The sequence below is a fragment of the Huiozyma naganishii genome, chromosome 10, assembly GCF_000348985.1.
Source record: "Huiozyma naganishii CBS 8797 chromosome 10, complete genome".
NCBI lineage: Eukaryota > Fungi > Ascomycota > Saccharomycetes > Saccharomycetales > Saccharomycetaceae > Huiozyma > Huiozyma naganishii.
The window spans coordinates 546,690-571,418 of record NC_035931.1 but is presented as its reverse complement, the minus strand read 5'-3'; the positions used below and the strand labels follow the sequence as shown (position 1 = coordinate 571,418).

Sequence of the window (24,729 nt, the reverse complement as noted above, 5' to 3'; positions counted from 1 at the left end):
ATAATTTTTTCTCGATGCAAGAAGAAGCAGAAGATCAATTTGGAAATTTTGCAGTCTAGGCTATGACATTGTGGGTGTCCTACATTCCCCTTCGGGCCGGTATTGGGAGTGCATTTGTTTTAATCTTGTCAACCTCCACACCTTGCTACCAGTAGCTGTTTGGTATTGCCACATTGAGCTGTGCCATAATATATTACGATAATGTTAAAGACTAAGAGAGGCTGTGCAAGCAAGTTTCAAGGTGCAAAACTCTACGTGCCCCACTACAAACATCACGTGAACCCGCGAGAGTAAGGACTTATTATGTCTTCCTTTTCTTTCCATGCACATCTTATAACCCCGCAATGCCAGTTAGCGATGAGGTACTGAATACTTGTTTCTCTAGGAAAGAGGTTTTTTACCTGGTCTACTACTATAGATGGTCCAACGGCACACTGTGGCAAAGTTTAGTCAGTGGATGAGGTCTAACTGATGTAGCCTTTCCCAGATTCATCTCTCTCTTGACTTTTCTCGGACGTACACCAATCCTGCACTAAAACATTGAGACATATTACAAAGGTCATACATAACCCAAGAGATGTAACGACGTAGAGACAAAAAAAATGAAATTTATTTTTTCAACAACATCGTGCAACGAGAGCCTGAACATTTCTTAGCTTACTGTTTCCACGCTACATCCTCGACTATAGGCAAGCCAGCTCTGGGAAGACCTGAGCATGTCGCACTCTGATAGTACTTCATTGAAAAATTTTATTGATTGGAGCCAGGAAAATGGGGCTGTTATTGATAGGTCCATCATCTTCGAAGTCACCGCCCAAACAGGCATCAGGGCAGTTGCCTCTGAAAAGATAAAAAGTAGTAAACACCCTTTGATTTCTGTACCAAAATGTTTATTAATTACTAAAGAGGATGCCAAGAAAGCTTTTGATTGGGGCGACAACAGGAAGCTTCCTACAGGAAATCCTAACGCTCTAACTCAGTTGTATTTAAGTAAATTGAAGTTTGGTGACCATGCCATCAGTTCCCTTAAACCATATTTGGACATTCTACCGCTGCATTTAAATCAACCGTACTTCTGGCATAGATCTCAATTAGATCTTTTGAAAGGCGCCGACTTAATACTCGCTGTACATGCGAACTTGGTCGAGATTTGGAACGAATGGAAAAATTTGTTGACTGAGTTTGGAATTGAGCAAGAGGCAAAAACTTGTGATTTGGACTCTTTCGATAAGCTCGTAGATTATATCAGTTCGAACATTGATCGACTCCATTCTGGTGAGACTGCATGGACTAGTTTCATAGCATACGTGTGGTCCAGCGCTATATTCAGATCGAGAGCTTTTCCAGAACTCATGCTAGAAGAAAATGTTGAAAATCTCCAAACTGCATTCTTGCTCCCCGTAGTGGATCTATTGAACCATAGAAACGGTACCAAAGTTAAGTGGACCTTTAGTGATGGTAAAGTTAATTTCATTTCGGAAGCGAAAGAGATAAACGCAAAAGAGGAGCTGTTCAACAACTACGGAGACCGTTCGAACGAGGAACTGTTGTTGGCTTATGGCTTTGTAGAGGAGAACAATGTACATGACATTGCAAGATTGACGCTGCAGTTAGATTCCGAAACCATTGCTAACTTTCGCAAGTGTGGAGTAAAGCTAGATTTGAGAGAGAGCACGATTAAAAAAAATTGCATTCAATTTGATATATCCTTATCAAATTCTTTACCTCTACCTCTACTACAGTTATTTGGATTTTTGTGCAAGCTGAAATCGGAATCTTTTCTGACGTACAGATCAATGCTCGAGGGTTCTGACGAACTTTATAAAATACTTTCTTCAAAGTTAGACTTCTTCAAAAGTGCCGCGAAATCAGACTTTTCAAAGTTGGGGAGGTACAACAACCAATTGGTAACATCTACCGTTAAAAAGTATTTTGCGGGGCAGAAAGCCATTTTCCAGAAAGCTATCGAAGAAGTGACAAGATTTCAGAAGAAAACTTTGGAGTGTCTGAACTCGAACGAAATTTCATCTTTCAAAACATTTTTCAAGCACGACACGACATTTGCAAATAGTTTGTTATTTGCATTCGGTGTCACAACATATAATGATTTGGTCTCCAAGAATTGTTTGAAGCAGGCTCAGTTATTATGGATTGTCAGAATCGCAAATAAAGGTGATCTAACAAAGAAGCTTAGCTTCCAGGTGCCAGATTATATTAGCGAAACCTTCAATGAAGTCAGCTCTACAATAGTAATTGAAAAAGAGGATGTTATGGAATATATGGACTTCTATAAGAAGCTGTTCCCTAGACTAACAGAGAGGATTCCTGAAATTTTCGGGAGAGGTAATTGGGGGATCAGACAATTCATTGTGGCAGATACTGTATTCGACCGGTTGGTGTGGACAAGAAGACTGAATGGCGAACCACACTTCATGAAAAAAAAAGAATTCTTGATTAGATAATATTATATTAAGAACTATGTACATGTGTCTGATTTATATATAATGACATGGGCAAATCAAAGAAGAGTGCGACGTTAATTGCCTTTATGCATTTCATCAATAACATTTTTTATCATGCGATTAGTATCCTCTTGTGTGGCACTTGGTTCAGTTTCCAGTTTGTATGCATATATGAAGACGTTTTCATCAATCATTTTTTTCCAAGAGCAGCTTCCATTTTCAACGCCAGTAGCCTGTCGAATGTCTTTCACAATTTGAATTGAAATCTTGGTGTTGAATTTTAGGGTTTTCAAAAGATGATTGGGGATTGAATCTTTAATAAGTATCACAATTTTCCAATTCTCGTCCTCTGCGCTCGGATTCACAATTAGTAATTTCTTTGGGGGGATTTTGTCTCCATAAACGTAGCTCTCAACTAGCAAAATCTCTTTTACTAGTTTGTCTAATTTACAACCCAGAGCGATTGAAGTGTCGTCCAATGGAACAAAACAGTCATCTAATTTGTCACAAGAAGGAATTTTGGTTGACATTAAAAGATGTAGTCCCGGATAAAAGTGTTTGAACCATTTCCCATTTAGTAGGATATCGCGTAAGATCAAAGTGGTCGGGACAACTCTTGGAGTATCTTGAAATCTACCGCCTTCTGAATCCGCGTCGGTTGTGACGAAAAACTCTGCCATTTGTTGCTTCATTTCGCAGGTTACCATTGCATAATATCGTGACAGGTGTTTTAAGAATTCGTCAAATTGAGCTTTCAAAGACACCAACTCGTCAACAGAATGAGGTACCGGTAATTTTTCCAAAGTCTGGTACTCGTTCCAAATAAAAGCGTCCCAAGGTTTAACCTCGCCCGTAAAACTCACTGGATCCTTTAATTTGTAGACAGCGCTACTCTGGTCATTTAGTGTTCTCCAACAGAAGGAATACAAATTGAATGTGGTGTAATGTTTCATGAACTCCTCCATTAGTTGAAGCATATTCGAATTATTTGAGAGAATGGTGCTTCTGATAATGTCGCCTGGGCACGATCTATCTGTGTAAGTCGCTCTGCTCCAAAACCTTTTGTGCAGGGTGGCATGTCCATATAGGCGATCTAAGGTAAATACGCGTTTGTCCAGAGCGCCATCGGTAGTGGGACTCCAGATAGCCAAATCGTCCCCGCAGGTGCGGAATGGTTCTTTAGAAAGCAAAGGAAGGTAGGTACATGTGATTGCCTGAGTCACCGCTGAAAGTTCTTCACCGGTGCAAGGCACTGGATCCTTATTAATATTAATCGCGCCTTCTTCAAATAGTGTAACGTGCTCAGGTACGTAGCGAGGGCAGAGTGCAACAGCGTCACAATGCTTGGGGACAAGCTTGCTGTCTACACTAAAGTACGGCAACTCTACGCTGTTTGCAGGATTAATGAAAACATGACCTTCCTCCTTCAACGCACTGTAAACTTCTGGTCTTACTCCCAAGCCAACACAACTAAACGAAAAGATAGGGTGTGGCCAAGCGATCTGGCTCAAACGGGTCTTCTTATCACGCGACCATAACCCCAGCGCATAACAGTAGTTGAACGACTCTCTTTCAAAGGCACATTTTGGAATGGATAGGTCTAGCTCTTCGACAATTCTGTTTTCAAACAAGGGAAACACTTTGTTCCAATTCTCATCAGGGCTTTTCAGTTTTTTCCTTGGAGCTACGTCAGTTCGTATAAGCCTGAAACTCTGCTCAGGTTGTAGCTGGAAGTCTCTTAAAAGGACGTTTAACGCCCTATCAGGCGAAAGTTTCAGAAAAGTTCTGTTTGAATATATCTTCACCTCCTTGCTAGTGTCAATTTGTAAAGAGGCTCTATTTCTCTCCCTGAGCAGTTCCTTCGCTTCCCAGATTGTAGTTCTATACTTATACTTGGGCGACCTCGGTTCCTTCCGTAAAGCGCTAAACAAAAGGGAGACCCATTCTCTGTAGGATGCTGGCGCCATCACTCGAGTAGCGGCCGGGGATAAATCAGCAGCTGTATACCACACTTGATCTTGGCGCGCGTCTCCTCTTGAATATTACGAGGTTAAGGAACCGATGTCCCACTACTGTCAAGTAGTGATATTTTCTTTATTTTTCTTTTCACTTTAGTAACGTGAAGAACAGCAGCGAGAATAAAATAAATCAGAATGATAGATTGACAAACAGTAACGGCACCGCTACTTTAACATAATATATACAATTTGCATTTCGTACGACGCGCACATAACTAAATATGTACGTTGTTGGAAACGGAAAAGAATGCTTTTCTTCTTTCCTTCCTTCTTTCTTTTGGGTAGTAATATAACAAGAGTGGATACTGTTGGTAACGACTTTGACTGCTCCCCAAAATCACAAAGCGTCGCTCTAATTTATAAGCAGTACGATATAACACAAGAAACAAACTCAAAGATAGAGTATTTGTGTTATAAAACATAGCAAAAAGATAAAGGAATATTGTGATTGAAAGAAAGAGAGAATGAAAGGGAATTGCCTATAAACACTTATAGTAGCTGTTCGATCAGGCTGCAAATTAAAATGGAAAAACAGAGGGAGACATGAAAAAAAATTTGGAGGACATAATGCCACCATTAGCGAGACCACTATTCTGCCAAATCAAGCGTCAGTTGAGGTTTCTGGGGCGGCAGCGGCAGGGGCAGCTTCTTCCGTGTGAGGAGCTTCGACCGGTTCTGGCTTGACGACAGCGATGTCGACGGTCAATGGTCTCTCCTGGAAGGAGGTACCGTTGAAGTCACCGGCCTTGGCTGCGATATCGGTGTCAGCGAAGGTGATGAAGGCAATACCTCTGTTCAAGTCCTCGGATTCGACGAAAGTTCTCGTTTCGAAGTCTCTCAACTTCTTCATTGGCAACGCGACGTTTTCGACGGCAACACCGAAGAATTCGGCCAACTCTGGCTTCGTAGCAGTGAATGGGATGTTGTTGACGTACAGGGTGTCCTTGGATCTTTCCATTTGTTCCAATGGGACTCTCTCTCTGCCACCACGTCTGCCACCACGGCCACCTCTAGCACCACCACGGGCCCCACCACGAGCGTTGAACCTCTGGTTTCTCTTCTGGAAGTTCTCACGAAGCTCTTCGTTACTCTTCACCTTCTTGATGTGGATCTCTCTGCCGTCGATCTCAGTCAAGTCGTACTTCTCCTTGATCTGGTCGAAGTCGATCTCCTGTGGGAAGATAACGAACGCGTGCTTGCTGGCAGGCGCGTAGGATCTGTTACGAAGGTCACCTCTCTTCTTCTCTGGAATCTCAACATCGACGGTCCCGAATTCCTTGATGAAAACGGCGACCAATTCATCGGCAGTTGCCTCGTGGGCAACGTTCCCGACAAACACAGTGGTCTTTGGGTCGTAAGATGGCTTCTCTTGGACGGTCTCCACCACCTCAATGGCAACTTCCTGCTGGTTCTGTTCTTCAGTAGACATTTCTATATGGTTTCTTTTCTATTGTCTTGATTTTTTTTCTTGAATTACCCTTTTCTCGGATTTATTCTCTGTTGTCTGTTCCCCTTCACGGTTCTTCTGCTTGGTTATCTGGATGTACTATGTGAAACTGTACGTCCTGTTCAATCTGACTCGAATATATGTGTGCGTTCAAATCTGGTGAGCTTCCAAACAGGACAACACAAGAACCAAACCAAACTGCAACCTGGGGGGAGTGGCAATGGAAACCGCTGCGTTGCCCTCTCTTTTTATCACAAGTTTTTTTTTTCAAACGAAAATTTTTCCTCTTTTTTTTTTAATTTTTTTTTTTGCCCCTTTGAACCAGATTCCAGAAGGGGAAGTGTCGCTTTCTACGGCGGCTGTCTGGGTGCACAGACCGGCGGTCACCTGACTGAGACGGGCAAGAGAGGTGTGGGTGAGTGTAAGTTACTTCGTTTACATAGGGTATGCTGGGATGGCAGTGCGCTTTCTGTAACAGGAGGGTGTCTTTGCACTGTGGATCGTTCTCTCTGGGGTCAGCGGTCCCCTTTGTTCTAATACCGCACGACAATAAATCAATTCAAAAGGTTTCCCGCTCGCAGACAACATGGAAGCAGAGACAATAAAATACAACATCAATTGACCGCGTTCAACGCAGAGCAGCAAGCAAGCTGCTCTGCTATAGACGGACAACCATGTTAGTTATTTTTGTCTACCGTGATTGTCTAAAGTGAAAACCCTATAATGATTACCATCGTGTAGAAAAAAGACAAAGAGGATACTGGGGGGACAGAGGGACGAAAACCACTTGTACAAGAACACATACTCTTGCTTCAACAAAAACTCACTTCGTACCCATTATTATTTCATGAGTTGTATAATATATATGGGACAGGAGCGAGGGGGGGACGAATAATGCAAAATGTAGGAGTCTGTTGTTGGAACTAAACGGGGCCAGCAGCCTTGGCCTTTCTGGCAATCTTGGCTTGAGCCTTGTTACCCACGAGACCACCACCCCAGTGCTTCTTGACATCGTCGTACTTCTCGGAGAAGTTGGCGTTGACAGTGGAGATCAACTTGGCCAATTCGGCTTCGTCTTCTGGTCTGACTTCAGTCAAGGCAGCAACAGCGGAGGTCTTCTGGTTAACAAGGGTACCTAGTCTGGCCTTACCCTTTACGATGGCGTATGGAACACCCATCTTCTTACACAAAGCTGGCAAGAAGATGACCAATTCAATTGGGTCGACGTCGTTGGCAATCAAAACCAACTTGGCCTTCTTGTTTTCAACAAGGGAGACGACGTGGTTCAAACCGTACTTGACAACGAAGGGCTTTGGGGAGGCTTCCTCTCTGGTCTTACCTTCGGCAATGGCAGCGGCCTCCTTGGTCAATCTCTCCTTCTTTTCAGCAGCGGTCTCTGGTCTGTACTTGTTGAATAGCTTGAAAGTTTCAGCAGCGGAGTTTCTGTCCAAAGTGTACTGGAATTGGGCAATGGTTGGAGGAACCTTCAATCTCAAAGACAAAATCTTCTTCTGTCTCTGCAATCTGACGTACTCTGGCCATTTGACGTATCTGGACAAGTTTCTAGTTGGTTGGATGGCCTGACCAATACCGAAGTTCTTTGGGGTGGCATTGACCAGAGGGTTTTTAGCCTTAGTCGACTTGGTGCTCTTTGAGCTGAATGGGGCTGGAGCGACTTTCTTACCTGGAGCCATTGTTGGGTTATTATACGAGTGAGTTGGTCTTTTTCCAGTATAGTTTTCGAATATAAGATGTAGTGTACCCACGAACAACAGCAGATATACCAAGGTAATGCAAATGGACAGAATCGTCCTTGCTGTTCTTTGCGTCTCTCGAATTGAGATACTTTTTACTGCTTCCAAAACAGGTAATACTTATATTTACAATATTTTTGGTAAATAATCAGGAATTTGTGTTCTGCTGTAAAAAACAGTCACAGAATAAAATGAATATGTGAAAAAGTCATGCGATCAATAAAAAAAATAATACAAGAGGGATTGCACGGTGAAGCGGCTTCACTCCTCGAGTACTTGTGGATGTTCCCCCTCAGCATCCCGTAACCAACCTCTAGATCTGGCAATGGCAGCTTCCCACATCTTCCAATGTTTGCGCCTTTCCTCATCCTCGGATTGACTGCGGAACACTTTCAAATTGGGGTGCTGGTCTTGAGAGATCTCTTCATTTTTGTCGTGGCCGCGGTAGAAAATCCATTTCTTGGCATCCTTCAAATCTTTCCACAGAACACGCTCCTCCGGAGTCTTATACGCCATATTTGCAGCAATGGCAGCACCTAGCGCGGTCGATTCTAATACAGGAGACCGTCTTATCTTGATGCAGGGCCCCAATATGTCCGCTTGGATTTGCATAACCTCGTCGGACCTGGACATCCCACCATCGACGGACAGTGTTGATAGCAAGCTCTTCTCGTAGGCACAGGTGTGATCATGACCAATACCGCTCTCCAACAGATCGATGTCATCTGAAATGTCACCGTCGTATGCATCGGAACTCATCGCTTTCAGAATGGCCCTTGCCTGGAAACATACACCTTCCACTGCAGCCCTTGCAATGTGCGATGCGGTTGTGAACTGCGATATACCCATGATAGTGGCACGTGCACTCCCATCCCAGTATGGCGCAAACAACCCACTGAATGCGGGGACAAACACCACGCCGCCTGAATCGGGAACCTCGTTGGCAAGGGGACCGACGTCTTGGGCGCGATTGATTAGTCTTAGATTATCTCTCAGCCATTGGACAACTGAACCTGCCACTGCAACTGAACCCTCCAACGCGAAGTGAGGCTGGTTCCAATCATCACCCTCCGTGAGGTATGGAAACCAGAAACCTATAGTTGTCAAAGCCCCGTGTTTGGAGATCAACTTTTGAGTACCAGTATTGTAAAGCAGGAAACATCCAGTGCCGTACGTGCATTTAGCAGATCCTTTCGTATAGGCCATTTGACCCACTAAAGAGGCACTTTGATCCCCAAGGCAACCTTGGATTGGTATATCGCCCCGTTGGAATTTCAAAAGGACATCCCATAGATTGGGTGGAAATTCATTCCTGAGGGGTTCTGGAGCTCTAAACGTCCCGTAAAATTCTGCAGACGACTTAATAGTGGGGAGGTTGATCTTCTGACGGTCGATCCCCCAATAATTCAGTAGCATGTCATCGTATTTCATTGCTTCCAGATCCATAAATCCAGTCCGTGAGGCGTTGGTGACGTCGGACACAAACTCATTGGTAGAAGTCAAGTGGTAAAGCAGCCAAGTGTCAACAGTCCCGAACATCAAGTCCCCTGATTCATAGTGTTCCCTAACTTTTGGTTCGTTGTCCAATAGCCAGCGTAATTTGGAGCAAGAGAAATAGGTGGAGAAAAGTGGGAGGCCTGTTTTGTTCTGCAACTCGAGCACCTGTTCCGCTGGTGTATCCCTCTCCCTCTGCCGAATGATTTCGCCGTTTCTGGTATCATTCCAGACAATCCCGTAATCAATGACGGGCATGCCCGTGCGTTTGGACCATACAATCGTTGTTTCTCTCATATTCGTGATCCCAATGCACTTCACCTTGTATGGGAGTTTGGAATCTGCCATTCTCAGTGTGTTTACTCTGTTCAAAGAGTTCAACGAGAGCGCGAGACATTGTAGAACGTTGATCAGCAGTGTTGTTGGATTGCACTCTATCCAACCTGGCTTTGGGTACCGTAGCGTAGGGCCTCTTTTCTCGGTTAGTTTTTCGTTCAAGTCTTCGATTTCGAGATTGTCGTTCTCCTCAATCATCATACCCACTGACGAGTAGATGGTCTTTGGAGTGTGGTCTCCAGCCTGAGCCCTTGCCAAGTAGTCGTTAAGCGATTTTCTTCTAGCCCCCGCAGGGGTGTACTTCTGGCTCGATGCGGAGGTCGAGTACTCGATTTGATGTCTGGTGACCTCCTTACCAAACTTGTTGAATAGCAGTACCCTAGAGGACGTAGTCCCCACGTCTATGGAGACAATCAGGGGGACGTGGCCGTTCTGTGAGACGTCAGCAGAAACGGGCATTTCGTCTCTTTGTTTATTCTTTGCAATTGCAGAAATGTGATAGTACCTGTTGACTGTGCGTTTAATACCTTTAAAACTTGTGTCTATTCCAAGCTGAAGGTAAACCCTTAACATCAACAACTAGAAATAAAAAGAGATGGAAATGAAGAGCGAAACGTGAGAAAAAGTGAAGAATAGAAGAGCAAACAGCGGTGTGAAAACAGCGACAAAGATTACCGATTATATACCAACTGAGTCTCGAGCAGAATTCAATTAGATTCTTGACAATGTCGTTACTTAATACAACTGTTATCTAATCCAGCAACTTTATTGACGTAAACGGAAGTCACCACCACTTTCCCCAGGTTTTTAACTGCACGTATGTTCTCCGCGAATTGCTGTCCTGTTGTCTGCTGTCAGTTTTTTTCCAACTATTGGTTACAACACTCAACGTTTAACACCGGTGCAACAGGGGCGCGGCGATGAAAGGGGGCGCGGCGTTTCTACCCTCTCATTACTCCGACAAACGCTGCCATGCCATGCATCAGGTGTCACTTCACGCCCGAGAACTCCGTCACGCCGTGATTGGTTGCGAGAAAAATATTGGGGAAGAAGTGCGTCACAAATTCAGCGAAGCTTGTTGCCCAGAACAATAACGATTTTGTTGCTCTATTGTCGCATTGTGACTCTTCTCTTCCTCTTGGTCTTCTTGGTTTAGTGCTCGGCGAAAATTAAAGGGGGGGAGGGGACAGTAAGCCGAGATAGTGTAAGTGAGAGGGTCAAGAGACTTTGCATATTACGTTATCAAATTACGTTAGTGACAGAAGTGAGAGAAAAAAGCGGGATTAGCTGGTGACCCTCCCCCGGGTAGAATCCCGCCTGTCGGAGAAGGCACCTGGTTGTAAGACGTGCACCCAATGCAACACGGTGAGCTTCGAGCTATCCGTCGTAGTCGCAACAGGAATATATTTCTCGGCCCGGAATTTCTGCGCTGCCAAAAGGGTGAAAATGACGAAAATGACGAAATTTTTCAGTTTGGTGTTCTCAAGAATCTAAGAACAGCAGAGACTGAACAAATACAATATTGAAACTGTGTTCAAAAGCTTGGGCTGTCTCCTATTGCGTAAGTAGAATACTTGGCTCAGTGTCTGTTTTTACAGAGGGAGAGCACGTTTTCAACGTCCGGTAACGCCAAGTTCACTATCTTTTTTTTTCGCTTTTGGTGTCAGTTGTAGTGTGACCAAGATGTCCAACACCAACGAGGCACTCAACGAGTTCTTGAAGGGTGACGTTCAAAGCGAACCAAGTTTGAGGAGTCATGAGCGGGAGAGGAGCGCGGGTAGGGGGAGCAAAGACGAAAACTTCGATTACGAGAGGCAGGACACCCCCGGGAGACACGCCAGCCAGTCACCAACGTCTGCATTGCCCTCTGCGTCCTATATACCCCAGTACACTATGGACGGCCAAATGCCGTTCCCCATCCAGGAAGTGATTCCAAATACACAAGTTACCATGAGCACAGCAGTCGATTCGCAACACCACAACTCCATGAGTAAGGGAAACAGTAATGGAGGGAACAGTGGACTGAGGGCAAGAACTCCCACAGTTACTGCCAATGTCTTGAACGTTGGCGACTTCTATAATGATCGCGATACAATCAACAACAATAGCAATGGTAACATAAATAACAGCAACGGTAACGGTAACGGTAACGGTAACGATAATGAACACAATAGTGACGGTGGTGCTGACGACTCAACCTACCATGACGATGGTGATGCGCCGCTGAATGTACCACTGCTGGTGAAACCAAAGACGCTGTACCAGAATCCACAGACACCAACCGTCTTACCTTCAACGTATCATCCAATCAACAAGTGGTCCGCCGTAAAGCAATCATACATGAAAGAATTCCTGGCCGAGTTTTTAGGTACGCTCGTGATGTGTCTCTTGGGTTCTGCCGTTTGTTGTCAGGTCAACTTGGGGGCCAGAGCCACAGAGATTTCATATAATGACAGTTTGAACAAGCTGACAGACAGCTTGCCAACGAGTCTGGATGACGCGATCACCATAGTGAGAACGTTGCAGGAACTGGTCACACCGTCCCCCTCGGGATCGTTCGACGCTATCCCACTCGGTTGGGGGGCCGCCGTCGTCATGGGCTACTTCTGTTCTGGTGGGTCCGCCATCTCCGGTGCACATTTAAACCCGTCGGTAACAATTAGTAACTTGGTGTTCAGAGGGTTCCCCCTAAAGAAAGTCCCCTTCTACCTGTGCGGTCAAATACTCGGAGCATTTGCAGGCGCATTAATCACATTCATTTTCTACAAAAGAGTGTTCATAGAACTGTACTCGGATTGGCATTTGGAGCAAGCGGTCGCTGCTGACTTTATCACATTTCCCAAACCGTACCTGTCGTCAGCAAGACAATTTACCTCGGAGTACGTTGCCACCGCAGTTTTCCAGGCCTGCATATTTGCCATGACGGATCCATACACCTGTCTGTCCACCGATGTGTTCCCGCTGATGTTGTTTATCCTCATTTTCATTTTGAACGCTTCAATGGGGTACACCACTGCGTGTGCAATCAATCTTGCCCGTGATTTGGGCCCGCGGCTTGCCCTCTATGCTGTCGGGATGGATAGGAAACTGCTATGGATCAGGTATCACCATTATTTCTGGGTGCCAATTACAGCACCGATCTTCGGTGCATTGACAGGCGCGTTGGTGTACGATATCTGCGTCTACCAGGGTCATGAGTCACCCGTGAACTGGCCTTGGACTGTCTACAAGGAAAAGTTCTGGAAGTACTGGATGAGAAGACCAAGCTGGATGTACAAGAAGCGTGAGAGGGCTACATCCGATCTGAGCGAATTCTCGTATGCGCCTGATGACGATGACTACGAGTATAACATGGAGGATTACGGAGCTGGTGAGTCAAACGGTATCTTGAAGAAAGGTAAGGCCAAAACAAAGGCCAAGCATCAAAACTCAGATAGTAGCGACATCGACGAGGAGGTTGTGAATAAAGCGGTTACATTCAAATCTGTCCAGAAAAGAGACAGGGGTTACGGTGGTATCCCAACCATTTTGGAGGAGGATGGCGGTACTTCATTTATAGAGGATGGCGATTCGATGATGATGTCTACGGATTCGTCATCGCTGCCCAATTTTGTGTCCACCACCAACGATGAGAAATGATAACGTTGGCACATTCCTATTTTATACATTTAATAATATTAATCGATTGCAGTTATACACCAGGGTCACGGTCGCGACACCCTTTTGTCATACGTTGCCTTCATTTCAAGAGAAGTATGTACACTGATGCTGCAGCCTTTCATCACCAAGTGAAAAAGAGGATCAGTATACACACGGTGGTTATTGAAGCCAATATTAAGGCGTTCTTTCTTCTTCTCGTGCCTATTTTCCCAATCACCTGATTGATGCCCGGTACTCTTTGTAAAGTGGAAAGAATCCGGTTATTGGCGTTGTGTAGTACAGTATTCTGCCCTGAAAACTGGTCTCTGGTTTCCCATGCCTGTGATATCAGCCGATCTACTATAGAATGCGATTGGTCGATCCGTCTCGTCTCATTTTGAATGTACTCGTCAGCATCATCCACCGTATTGTTATTATGTTGAGCGATGTCGTTCTTCACCGAGAACAATAAATTCAATCTGTTACGCTCTTGTTGGATGGACGATCTAATATTTTGGAAATTATGCCAGTGTTGCTGCAAAGTTTCCTTATGGCGTTGCAACTGCGACAGTTTCGATGCCGACACAGACGCATTGTCTTTACAGATCTGGGTCAGCTGGTCAATAACGCCTTGCCTTTTTTGCAGTATATTCTCGAGCTGCCCATCGAGCTTCTTCTCTTGCCCAGTCTGCTCAGAGCTGGTAGTCTGCGCAAATGTTGAGTAACGCGACAATAGAGACTCCGTCTGAGTCTCCAGCGAGATCGCCTGGCCTCTCACCGTAACAAAGCTGGCCCCCGTAGACATGATTCACAGAATTCTTTGCGTTAGCTCTATTCCCAAGGAGTCTTACGAAGTATTTGCCCCACAATTTAGCGAAACGTAATGCTTCAAGGCTGCTTTGTATCTCTACTATTCATTTCTGTCTCTTCTCTTTTTTTCTATTTTTCTGAAGGCTTATAGAAGATCTAATATTCCCACCTTTTATTTTTTAACGGCTTCTCAGACGAATGCAGTGGCGATCGGGGCAGTCGAGAAGAGGAGTGCAGAGAATCGTTACTGTTGCTCCCCATCTGTCAGGTTCATATACAGTGTGTTGACCAGTCTGGGAACCAACGAAGTGTTCAAATTACAGCAGAATTGCCTTAAATTCACTTGGAAAATAATACATCTGCCCCAGCATTATGAGTGCTCAGTTATCGGAACAGAAAGAACTAGAACTGGTCGAGAAAGTGGAACTACGGATCGCACTGGCCGATTCAGAGGAAAAACTGCAAGCAAGTTTAGACTTGTACTTGGCGCCACTGTTACTGAAACTAGCGTCACCGTACGCTTCTACACGAAATGCGGTCTTTGAAAGTCTAAAACATGTTTTATCGAGATTATCCTCTTTAAGTGCTATGAAACTACCTGTTAAAAAGCTGATTGACCAAGCCAAGAATCCAACCTTACCCAACTGCGATAATCAAGCCTTGATAGACAATGTACGGCTATACAGTTCACTTTTAGCATCCAAAGGTGTGGATAGAATAGTTGATGTTGATGAAAAGAAAATGTTGATCCCCGACATAATGAACGGAATCTCGGCTCAGCCTTTAAACACAGCTGCAAGACTCTTTCACATATTATGCAAATTGCTGCTGAGTTGGTCACCTCCGCGGAAGGGAACGCCAGAGGAACAAAAAATAATTGAATTTCTGCAATTGAAGGATGAAAAGGACCTAAAGTTTCTCCTAGATCATTTTACGAAATTTTTTTTGCTGATGTCAGCTAAAGCAGATCCACAGACTGGTACTATTCCAAGAGGGTACTCTTGCCCAGGTCTTTGTGCTACTGATGTGTCATTTTTCACGTATTCTGCTGGTGTTTCCTTTACTAAGGAACAACACTCTAACTTCAAAAGAGCAATCTTCAAGTTTGTCACCAACGGTTTTGTCGCTGATGATCAGCTGCTGTTAAAGTTTCTTTGCGTGGTAAGTACTGACTCGAGTGATCTTTCAGATAGCGCACTTCAATTTTTAAAGAGGCTGCAGATCCCTTACGAAGACGAAGATTTCATCGATTATTTGATTTCGTTGTTCATTGGTGATAAAGAGATTGGGAGACCTCCAGTAAAGCCTGCGTTGCAAACCAAAATTTTGTCCATATTGAGTCGCAGTGTGAGAGCCACACTCGATCGTGAAAAGGTTTCACTGATTTGTTCCATCGGTCTACACTCCTCTGACGTTAAGTTGAGAATTATTTGTCTAACATTTATCCGTCATACAGCGAAAACCAATTTCAAGAGTCTTCTGCCTGGAAGTACAAGCGAAACAGCTGATTATTCTACATCGATTCTCTCCCTGATAAGAAACAATTTGCATTCTGAGGGATGGCCGCGATTGCAATTAGGACCTTCGACTCCATCATTTGCGACTGCGGTTCAACAGAGAAAGTTACAATACGAGATCATTGGGGATATCTTGAGCAAAGATTACAACTCCTTTAAAGATTTGTCATATGTTGAATTTTTATTTGATTCTCTAAGTGGCGACCTGGATGAATTTCGGCACAGCATCCAAGAGGCATTACTTTCCGTATTAGGACAACTTCACAAGTTACCAGACTTTTCAAAGCAGAAACTTAAAGCAATGTTGAAAGCCACCTTGGGCGGTGATGCGGCCAACAATGACAATTCTCTGGACCATGAAAAAAAAAAGGTAGTGCTTATGACTGCTAGATATATTTCCGTGAAATTTATCAATTTCACTTTTGACTTTGACGACCATGAGGCGAGATTGATGAATATTTGGGGGACTCTAAAAACGAACCGGTTTGATATTATTGAAGAGTCCACCAAAGGGTTGCATCCTTATTGGTTCAGAATGAATCGATCACTGGTGTCGAACACTAACAGTTCCCAAATCACCGTTCCGAAGGTAGTGGAATCCAACGTCTCGGAAACGAAATTACCCAGTTTCCAAAACTTTGTGCAGTACTTGTTGCAGGAAATTGAGGAGCTTAAAGAGAATAAGGATAGTGTTCTACGAAGTACTCTACCTGTTGCTATCAACTTTGCCAAACAGTGTTTAATATCGGAAGCTACTTACGGAAAGTCAACGATTATTGGTCAAGATGAAGATTGGCAGGTGCGCATTCAAAATGCTATCGATGTGGATGAGAGAGTTTCAGACTTGGTTTCGAGTTTACTTTCTGGTGTTGACAGTAAATGGTACATTGATTTCCTAAAGTTGGTCTGCGGTGAGTTTGTTGAAAATGATGCAAGTGGGCAAAGAATTGCCCTTTCCAAATATCACGACGTCACTTTGGGCTTTACAGCTCTTACGTTTCTAAAGTTTACGAACAGCTCTGTTTTGTCAAATCTGGAATGCTTTTTGCAACCTTTATTGAGGTATTTGGACGGCTTCAAAACGATATCTAATGGCGATTTGGAGTTGGCTGGACAAATACTCGGGATAATATCATCGAGTCTGCCACCTACATGCTCGGACCTGGCCCAGTTAATCGCTTCAGTGAAAAGCAATACTGGAAACTCTTTGGAGTTGTCTACCCCCTTTGCACTTGCTTATATTCTCCCAAGACTTCACTTAGTACAGAAAGGTTCCATGTTTAATAACGAACAGTTAAGTGACCTAATGGAAGTGATTGTCAATTTAGGCAATTCTGACACCAACAGAAGAATTGTATTACTAATGTACAGTCAAATCTTAAAATATGGTCTTTTATTACGTCTCGACTTAAAGAAAAGGGAGGATTTTATCGTCAGATTTGTGCAAAAATATGAAAAGAAATTGATGAATGATGAAATTTTGACGCAAGTCTACGGTTACTTGTCATTATACGCATCACAATTCGATTTGAGTGACAACTTTTTCAAAGACATTTTCGCGACGTACCCTTCAAAACAAATCGAATACTTACTTGCGGCAGGAGAAGCACTTTCTCTTGTTGCAGGTGGGTGGAGTAGCCGCATTTTACTCAAAGAACGTGATATATATGGAGCTTCCTACGCACAGTTGGAACTGCAGTTTAAGACCGAAAACTCTGGAAAAGTTCTGGACCAGATTCTTGTTGCATGTAACTCTACAGAACCTGCAATGAAGAAAGCAAGTTGTATCTGGCTTCTTTGTTTGACAGAGTATCTTCAAAACAATGCATTCCTGAAAGCTAAATCGAAGGATATTCATTTAAAGTTTATGAGGTTTCTAGCTGTAAACGACGAGTTCGTTCAAGATGCGGCTGCTAGAGGGTTATCACTAATCTACCAGCAAGGAGACAGTGATTTGCAAGAGGATATGGTAAAAAGTTTGTTGAGGTCGTTTACCGATTCCACCAAGGCAATGGCTTTAAGTGCTGGGACCATGTCAGAACAAACTCAGGTATTTGAACCCGATGTGATGAATACTGGTGATGGCTCTATCAGTACTTATAAGGATATAATGAGTTTAGCGTCTGAGGTTGGTGATCCTTCGTTGGTTTACAAATTCATGTCTTTGGCCAAAAGTTCGGCCTTATGGTCTTCAAGAAGAGGGATTGCGTTTGGCTTGGGTGCTATATTGTCCAAGTCATCTTTAGAAAAAATGTTATTACAAGATGAAAAAACATCTAATAAACTCATTCCGGTGTTGTATAGATACAAATTTGATCCTTTTCCGAGTGTCGCACGCTCAATGAACGATATCTGGAACACTCTGATAACCAACACATCATCAACTGTAAGCTCCTATTTTGATGTGATACTGTCGGCACTATTGGATGGTATGGGAAATAAGGAATGGCGTATACGTGAGGCGAGTACCGTTGGGCTGTTACAGCTCTTGCAGACTCAAGACTTTGAGAAGTTCTCGGAAAAACTTTTGGATCTGTGGATGATGGGGTTCAGAGTCATGGATGATATAAAAGAAAGTGTACGAGAAGCTGGTACAAGATTCGTGGTCGCCTTGGCAAAAATATTTTCTCGTTCCATTCATTCTACTGAAGGTGGGGCGACAGAAAGATCTAAAATGTTGTTGGATCGTATTGTGCCCTTCCTTCTTGGATTGAAAGGTATTGAAAGTGATGCAGAAGAGGTTCGTAAATTTGCTCTAACAACATTGATTGACTTGGTGAAGGCAGATAGTAAAGCTATTAGACCATATTCGCCAAAGCTGATTTACGAATTCACCCTACTCTTTTCTTCTCTTGAGCCGCAAGTGATCAATTACCTAGCGTTAAACTCGAGCAAGTACAACATTGATAGTGATTTAATAGATATCCAGAGGAAAAATTCTGTCAGAAGCTCTCCTTTATTTGAGGTCATTGACAAACTAATCAACCAAGCTGATGATGACATGCTTGAATCTCTGATTGAGAGCGCTGTGAAAGCTGCTAAAAGCTCTGTAGGTCTTCCATCAAAAGTAGCAGCATCCCAGGTTTTCATGCTATTGGTGAGACGTTATGCCTTAGACATCAAACCATATAGTGGCAGGCTGCTGAAAGTTTGCATGACAATGTTGGAAGATAAAAATGAGGCAGTCAGTTCCGTGTATGCGGCCTCGATAGGCTACTTGTTAAAAGTGACATCTATTGAAAAGGCTGTAAAGTATGGTAAAAAGTTGGTGGCTTTGTATTTCGCTGGTACTCGCGATAACGGCAAGAAAATTGTGGGAATGACTATAGATAGTATTCTGAAGTACTCACCTTCTCAATTCGAAGATATCAGTACTATTTTTATGCCCCTGATATTCATTGCCTCTAATGATAATGACAAGGATAATGCACAACTATATTCCAAAATATGGAGTGAAGCGTCAAGATCAGGTTCTGCTGCTGTTAAACTTTACCTGTCTGAGATTCTAAACCTGTTATCGGGCTTTATTACTTCTCCTGATTTTAATATGAGGAAAACTTGTGCAAAAACATTGCTTGCGATTTGTCAAAGTGTGGATAGGCATATTGCTGATAAACAAATTGATCTTCTGTTTCAGTTGACGCTCAACTCGTTACAAGGTAGAACATGGGATGGTAAAGAATCGTTATTCAAGGCTTTGATCCAGTTATCTATTTTTTTCAAAGAATATATCGTGGCGAATACCACTTTGAAAGCAGAAATAGATAAGGTGGTAGAAGTCGAAATATCCCGTTCTAATATGAAATATCTCAAAAAGATCGTTTTCGATTATGCGGAATATCTTAGTGAAACGATGGACTTGAATTCCTCGATCCCGATCGACACATATATGAAAATTGTTACTGCAGTTATGAACGATGTTGACGACGCCACTAGCAGGGGCAGTATAGCCAATCCGACTACTGAGGGGAATGAAGCTAAAAGGGCCAAACCAAATGTAGCAGTCGGTGAAAAATCCTCTCAAAAAAATACAGAAAAAGAGCAGTTTGTGATTTCCATACTCAAAGCTAGTGTGCCAATTTACAGTAAGGGTCAGTCGAGCAGGCTTTTTGATTACATTATAGAACATTCCACGAACTTGTTTTCCAATGAGAAATTTGTATACACCTGGAAAAGTCAGGTAGCTGCAAGTGAGATAGGCATGTTACTTTTGGAGAGTCCTGTAACAGAGGTTGACTCTACTAAACTCTTTGGATACTGGAACAAAGTTTTTACTGTCTGTGGTAAGAAAGAGTCCATCCTGAACGTGAAATTGAAGTTAATAAGATTTGGGTCAACTCTCATAAAGAAGTTCCCTGAATTCCGGACTTCTGTGGAAAGTCAACTTCGCGAATTAAGCGAAGCAGATCCCACATCGAGAATGACACATGAACTGAAGAACGTTGAAATATAGTTGAATTGTATTAGATAGAGAACAAGAACAAATCCAGAAGTAATGTTTTTACAGATGTAATAGATATTATGTAACTACATAGTACTGTCCAAATTGGTATAGCACCATTTCCGTATATATATGTATACGCCTGCATCCTTAAAAGCCACCTCTCAGTCTCAGCACCAAGTGGAGAGTCGACTCCTTCTGAATGTTGTAGTCAGACAGGGTTCTGCCGTCCTCCAGTTGCTTTCCGGCGAAGATCAACCTCTGCTGGTCCGGTGGAATCCCCTCTTTGTCCTGGATCTTCGACTTCACGTTATCGATTGTGTCCGAGGACTCGACCTCCAGCGTGATCGTCTTCCCTGTCAAAGTCTTGACGAAGATCTGCATACCACCTCTCAGTCTCAGCACCAAGTGGAGAGTCGACTCCTTCTGAATGTTGTAGTCAGACAGGGTTCTGCCGTCCTCCAGTTGCTTTCCGGCGAAGATCAACCTCTGCTGGTCCGGTGGAATCCCCTCTTTGTCCTGGATCTTCGACTTCACGTTATCGATCGTGTCCGAGGACTCGACCTCCAGCGTGATCGTCTTCCCCGTCAAGGTTTTAACAAAAATCTGCATTGCTGTCTTTAGTGTTGTGAAATGTACAGAAAAAGGTGTTTCTGCTGTACCGTTCTAGTGCTGCCCGACTCGACTAGTCGTAGCAGCGGGGGGACGCACCGGGAAGTGGCAAATTGTGTCTCTTTTATACCAGAAAAATTGAAAAAGATAAAACTTGAACAGCCCCCTTTCGCTTATCATAAAGAGCGGGGTAACAGCAGATGTCACGTGGTACAAAATTGCAGATTTTTTTGTTTACCGCGGTTTCGGACATCGGCTCCGAAAACAGGGTAACAGGGTCCGTTTTCTCGGGATTGGGAGGGGTCACGTGGTCGCCACGTGACTGGGAACTTTCCCCTAGTACCATCGTTGCCACTGGACGGTTAGAAGTACGGTCATATCAGTTTGTGATTTAATTGGTGTTAGTTGTTACCGTTCATCGTAGTCGGTCTGGTCAATGAATGGCTTGACTGGCTCATCTGACTAACTCTCTGGTACACTACTCACCCTGTTATTCTTACTTTCGTTTCTTTCCACAGAGTGTAATTCGGATTTCCCTTTTTTTCTCGTTACTGCGATTTTGCGTTTTTTCCACCAAAATGTTTCATAATTTCCTCTTTGGGTAATTCTGTGGCAAAATTAAAAAAATAAAAAAAAATCGGTCTGTGGTGTACGGGTGTAAGATACAGTACCACCTCGGTTTTGTGTGCTTCACTCAATCTGATGGTGCCGTGAGCCAAGTGGTATGATCAGTGTGCATGCTATGGGGACACAATGGTTAATGAAACAACACTGTCTTTTACTTGCGCCTTCTTACGCAAAGGGATTGGATGGACGGAACTTGTTTGTGAACGATGACGTGCGAGCCCAAGGCTTTGTGCCCTCCAATTCGCGTGTCGCGTCCGTGCTCTCTGTCTTGCGATTAGCTGGTGACAGTAGGATGTGACTTGGGGCCGGGATGGGTGTCTCCTCTTCGGTCAATGGGTCCAAATGATGTAGCTTGGAGATGTAACCCTTGATGCTCGTCAGTCGACCACTACTCTCGCCGGAACCTTCAACGCTCTCCTCATCGGGAACCTGCGGATCATCGCTCGGCGCCAGATTACTTCGTAAGCCAAACATCCGCCGCTTAATGCTCTGCGTCGGTATCATCCCAGGTCTACCGGTACCAACCTCCTCGTTACCAGTAAGCGAGGAGGAGTTGACCCCACCAATATTTTCAGAGAGACTTCTCCCAATCTCGTTGCTGAACCGTTCGTAACTGTATTTTTGCAAATGGCTGTTATCCGTCGATTTCCTCCCGGGGGACGATATGCTAGAACGGAACTGGATGACGTCTCTTCTTCTCTCCTCCAATAGATTGTCGTCCCCAATTAGTTGTAGAATGTCCGACGCAGATTGTCGTATCTGTTCGTACATCGGCAGGTCCGCCTTGTCTGTAAAGCTAAATTCTGTGATCGGAACATTCTGCAAGGGTTCGAACGCACCCACATTGCTCTTTATCCAACTCACAAACGCATTGGAGCCGTTATTCAACAGGAACAGAATGAGAGTCAGCGTTTTCAAAACGATCAGACAGCTCCTGTGCAAAACTTTCCGCGGGAGTGTAGACATCAAGTGGAACCGCTTTCTCAGCACAGATTGGATCTCTTTCAACGTCTTGGGACTGTAAGTAAGCACTGAAATCTCATTCATGACAGTCCCCGTCGACGACGATAGAACCTCGCTGTCATCCGTGGCTTGCTTCACCTTCAACTCAGTCGTAGAATTCACAAAATTCCGAACACTGTCAAACAATGGCATGGTCGCACCGCCGAGTTCCAGACCCTCATTCAATCTGCCCAAACTCAATCAATCCATCTTGTAAGCCTACTGGATATCACTGCGCTTCGTCTTATATGAAATTCTGTCTCAAAAAAAAAGAAAGAAAAATGGCATATCTAGGCAGGTAGTTAACTATGTAAGGTAACGGCCAAAGAGTCTTCTTACTCGCTGTTGACATTCTCTTCTAGTTCCTTCCACAGCCATTTCCGCCAGATATCGCCCGCGCTGTTCAGCAGATCGTTGAACGAGTGCGACGCCTTTGCGTCGTTCCCCAGCTCGATCAGCATGTGCCGCTTACTTGCAGGTTCGTTCGGATTTGCCGCAGCGTTGTTTGCGGAGGACCCGGATGACAGCGATGAGGTGGAGGAGGTCTCTGAGATGGAGTATGCTTTATGTGACCGGAAGTTGCTCGCGTTGTGTTTCTTGTTTACTGCATTGTAATCGATCTCCACGTACAGTTTTTTGTAATTCTTGTCGTCTGTCTTGGACAACATGGGGACGTTGTTCAAAAACTCTGAGATCTCGGTCTCCTCGAATTCTAGCAATTTGAACTCGTTGTACTGCAAGATTGCGACGTAGATGAAGACCAGCTGGATGTGCGGGTCGATTGTGGAGTATGTGAGTGGGCTCTCCTTGGTCTCCACCTCGGAGCCCCTTTTGTTGTCAACTGTGTCGGAACATTGTTGGTCGTACTTGTTCTTGGTCAAAATTTCCCTTAGAACGTTGTAATCGAAGGGGAAATCTCTGTCCCCCAGAGTGAACAGGTCCAAGTCTGGGAACCAGAAGGGGTCCAATTTGTTGAGACTCTTCAAGTACTCTGAATTTTTGGTGTTTGTAGGGGAACGGAACCCTGGGGGTACCTCATGGTACAAATGGTCGAATAATTTGCTGTTATAATTCAAAAAGAAGTTTATGCTGTTCATGTTAGGTTTGGGTCTCCACCCTAGCAAGATATCCCAGAGTCGTCCCCTGTCCTGTCTTTGAAGAGCTCTTGCACCGGAAAATTTCAGCCACCAGTACAGCCAAGTAAGTCTTGAAGTGTTCGTCTGTAGGTTAGATTCCTCCATTAGCGGTTGGTACAGTTCCGGTAGGATGGAGGCGAATGCTTTGAAAAAAATGGTCGATTGGAACTGTAGATCTCCGCCGGATAGGATCGGGAAATAGTTGGTCATATGTTCTGATTTCGACGGGAATTCTCTGTTGATTTGGTCTCTTGCCCGTACCGTGTCCGGACAATGGAGTATGACTAGAAGTAGCCTTTCATATAGGTCTGCAAACTGGAACGCATACTCCTTGGGCAATTTCGATCGAAGCAGTGAGGGAAGCGGGTACTCCTGGTATAAGTTATTGATGTTGAGATCGGGACTGTTTTTTTCCTTTGGCGCGTCCTTGGAGTGTCTTCTTCCTGTGAGCACGACCGGTTCTGCCACACAGGACGAAGGTGGGAACCATTCTGCCAACCCTAGAGCTATCCATGCGAGTCCGCTCTCGTATTTGAAGATCTTGGACCATTTGTTGACGAAGTTGAATATAGCAAACTTCAAGATGGAGACGATTTCTTGTTCTACTGCTGGGGCTGTAGAGTCCGCAGAGGTTGGCGGAGTGTGGTTGCTGCTCCTCGAGTGGAAGTACCTCCTCAGGTCGTGCGAGATTATTCTGTCCAAGTACGCATCGTCCGCGCCGCTATTTATCTTATCCTGCTCGGAAGTGGGTGCTTTAGAGTCGGACTTTATTGTATGCAAAACAGTGGTGCTCTGCACTGGCGACATCCCGTTACTGTTACTGTTATTTGCCGTGTTGGACTCGTTGAAGTGGTACGAGCGTGTCTGTGGGTCCCAATTGATTGTGTTGGACATGATATTTGGAGAGATGCACATAGGGTGGTACTTGAGCAAGACGGGCCACACGACGTGTCTCAATTGCGGCGGGATGCCCGAGGTCCTTGCGATGTATGCGAGCGAGTCATGGTCGTTTGCACGTACAAGGTCGATCAGGAGGTTGATCAGCTGTCTATCTTTGAACTGCTGTTTCAAGTTCTTCAAGTGGTGTGACACAGAGATTGCCGTCTTGTTGTCCGGGGTCGAAGGCTTTGCGGACATGGCAGCGGGGGTGTTGCTGTACTACTACCCTGGGCAAGCCCTTGAAGCGCATCTGGCCGTCGACTTCCTCTGTGCGTTGTGGAAAATTGCCATACAGTGGGAAAATGTGAAAATGAGAAATTCTGAAAAATTGAAAACTACAAAAGAGAAGAGCGTGCAGCTCGCAGCAGTAGTCTTGCTACTAGTAGCAGAGCCCTCTCGATGCCTGCGCCTGGCCCGTCACGTCACGTGGCCAGGCGCAGGCATCGAGAGGGGAAACAGCACGCGCCCGCCGCACTGCGCAGCACCCAGACACCG

The 24,729-nt window shown here is 44.4% G+C and overlaps 11 protein-coding genes across 11 annotated transcripts; 3 read left to right on the top strand and 8 right to left on the bottom strand.

Annotated features, from left to right (window-relative positions):
* Positions 1-716: 716 nt before the first annotated feature.
* EFM1 (protein-lysine N-methyltransferase) lies at positions 717-2,462 on the top strand (the record flags this gene model as incomplete). Its single annotated transcript, XM_022610311.1, has 1 exon — positions 717-2,462. One exon carries the CDS (start codon positions 717-719, stop codon positions 2,460-2,462), a length of 1,746 nt encoding a protein of 581 aa, XP_022466620.1.
* Positions 2,463-2,536: 74 nt separating this feature from the next.
* Positions 2,537-4,429, bottom strand: CBP2 (Cbp2p; the record flags this gene model as incomplete). Its single annotated transcript, XM_022610310.1, has 1 exon — positions 2,537-4,429. One exon carries the CDS (start codon positions 4,427-4,429, stop codon positions 2,537-2,539), a length of 1,893 nt encoding a protein of 630 aa, XP_022466619.1.
* Positions 4,430-5,081: 652 nt separating this feature from the next.
* SBP1 (Sbp1p) lies at positions 5,082-5,909 on the bottom strand (the record flags this gene model as incomplete). Its single annotated transcript, XM_022610309.1, has 1 exon — positions 5,082-5,909. The coding sequence occupies one exon, from the start codon at positions 5,907-5,909 to the stop codon at positions 5,082-5,084; it is 828 nt and encodes a 275-aa protein (XP_022466618.1).
* A 941-nt stretch (positions 5,910-6,850) lies between these two features.
* Positions 6,851-7,621, bottom strand: RPL8A (60S ribosomal protein eL8; the record flags this gene model as incomplete). The annotated part of the gene is made up of 1 exon (XM_022610308.1): positions 6,851-7,621. The coding sequence occupies one exon, from the start codon at positions 7,619-7,621 to the stop codon at positions 6,851-6,853; it is 771 nt and encodes a 256-aa protein (XP_022466617.1).
* A 321-nt stretch (positions 7,622-7,942) lies between these two features.
* On the bottom strand, positions 7,943-9,970 carry GUT1 (glycerol kinase; the record flags this gene model as incomplete). The annotated part of the gene is made up of 1 exon (XM_022610306.1): positions 7,943-9,970. The coding sequence occupies one exon, from the start codon at positions 9,968-9,970 to the stop codon at positions 7,943-7,945; it is 2,028 nt and encodes a 675-aa protein (XP_022466616.1).
* Positions 9,971-11,194: 1,224 nt separating this feature from the next.
* On the top strand, positions 11,195-13,150 carry KNAG0J02910 (MIP/aquaporin family protein; the record flags this gene model as incomplete). The annotated part of the gene is made up of 1 exon (XM_022610305.1): positions 11,195-13,150. One exon carries the CDS (start codon positions 11,195-11,197, stop codon positions 13,148-13,150), a length of 1,956 nt encoding a protein of 651 aa, XP_022466615.1.
* A 142-nt stretch (positions 13,151-13,292) lies between these two features.
* Positions 13,293-13,955, bottom strand: GOS1 (Gos1p; the record flags this gene model as incomplete). The annotated part of the gene is made up of 1 exon (XM_022610304.1): positions 13,293-13,955. One exon carries the CDS (start codon positions 13,953-13,955, stop codon positions 13,293-13,295), a length of 663 nt encoding a protein of 220 aa, XP_022466614.1.
* Positions 13,956-14,332: 377 nt separating this feature from the next.
* ECM29 (Ecm29p) lies at positions 14,333-19,930 on the top strand (the record flags this gene model as incomplete). The annotated part of the gene is made up of 1 exon (XM_022610303.1): positions 14,333-19,930. One exon carries the CDS (start codon positions 14,333-14,335, stop codon positions 19,928-19,930), a length of 5,598 nt encoding a protein of 1,865 aa, XP_022466613.1.
* Positions 19,931-20,068: 138 nt separating this feature from the next.
* Positions 20,069-20,530, bottom strand: UBI4 (ubiquitin; the record flags this gene model as incomplete). Its single annotated transcript, XM_022610302.1, has 1 exon — positions 20,069-20,530. The coding sequence occupies one exon, from the start codon at positions 20,528-20,530 to the stop codon at positions 20,069-20,071; it is 462 nt and encodes a 153-aa protein (XP_022466612.1).
* Positions 20,531-21,322: 792 nt separating this feature from the next.
* ENT4 (Ent4p) lies at positions 21,323-22,312 on the bottom strand (the record flags this gene model as incomplete). Its single annotated transcript, XM_022610301.1, has 1 exon — positions 21,323-22,312. The coding sequence occupies one exon, from the start codon at positions 22,310-22,312 to the stop codon at positions 21,323-21,325; it is 990 nt and encodes a 329-aa protein (XP_022466611.1).
* Positions 22,313-22,494: 182 nt separating this feature from the next.
* On the bottom strand, positions 22,495-24,432 carry OCA5 (Oca5p; the record flags this gene model as incomplete). Its single annotated transcript, XM_022610300.1, has 1 exon — positions 22,495-24,432. The coding sequence occupies one exon, from the start codon at positions 24,430-24,432 to the stop codon at positions 22,495-22,497; it is 1,938 nt and encodes a 645-aa protein (XP_022466610.1).
* Positions 24,433-24,729: the final 297 nt, after the last annotated feature.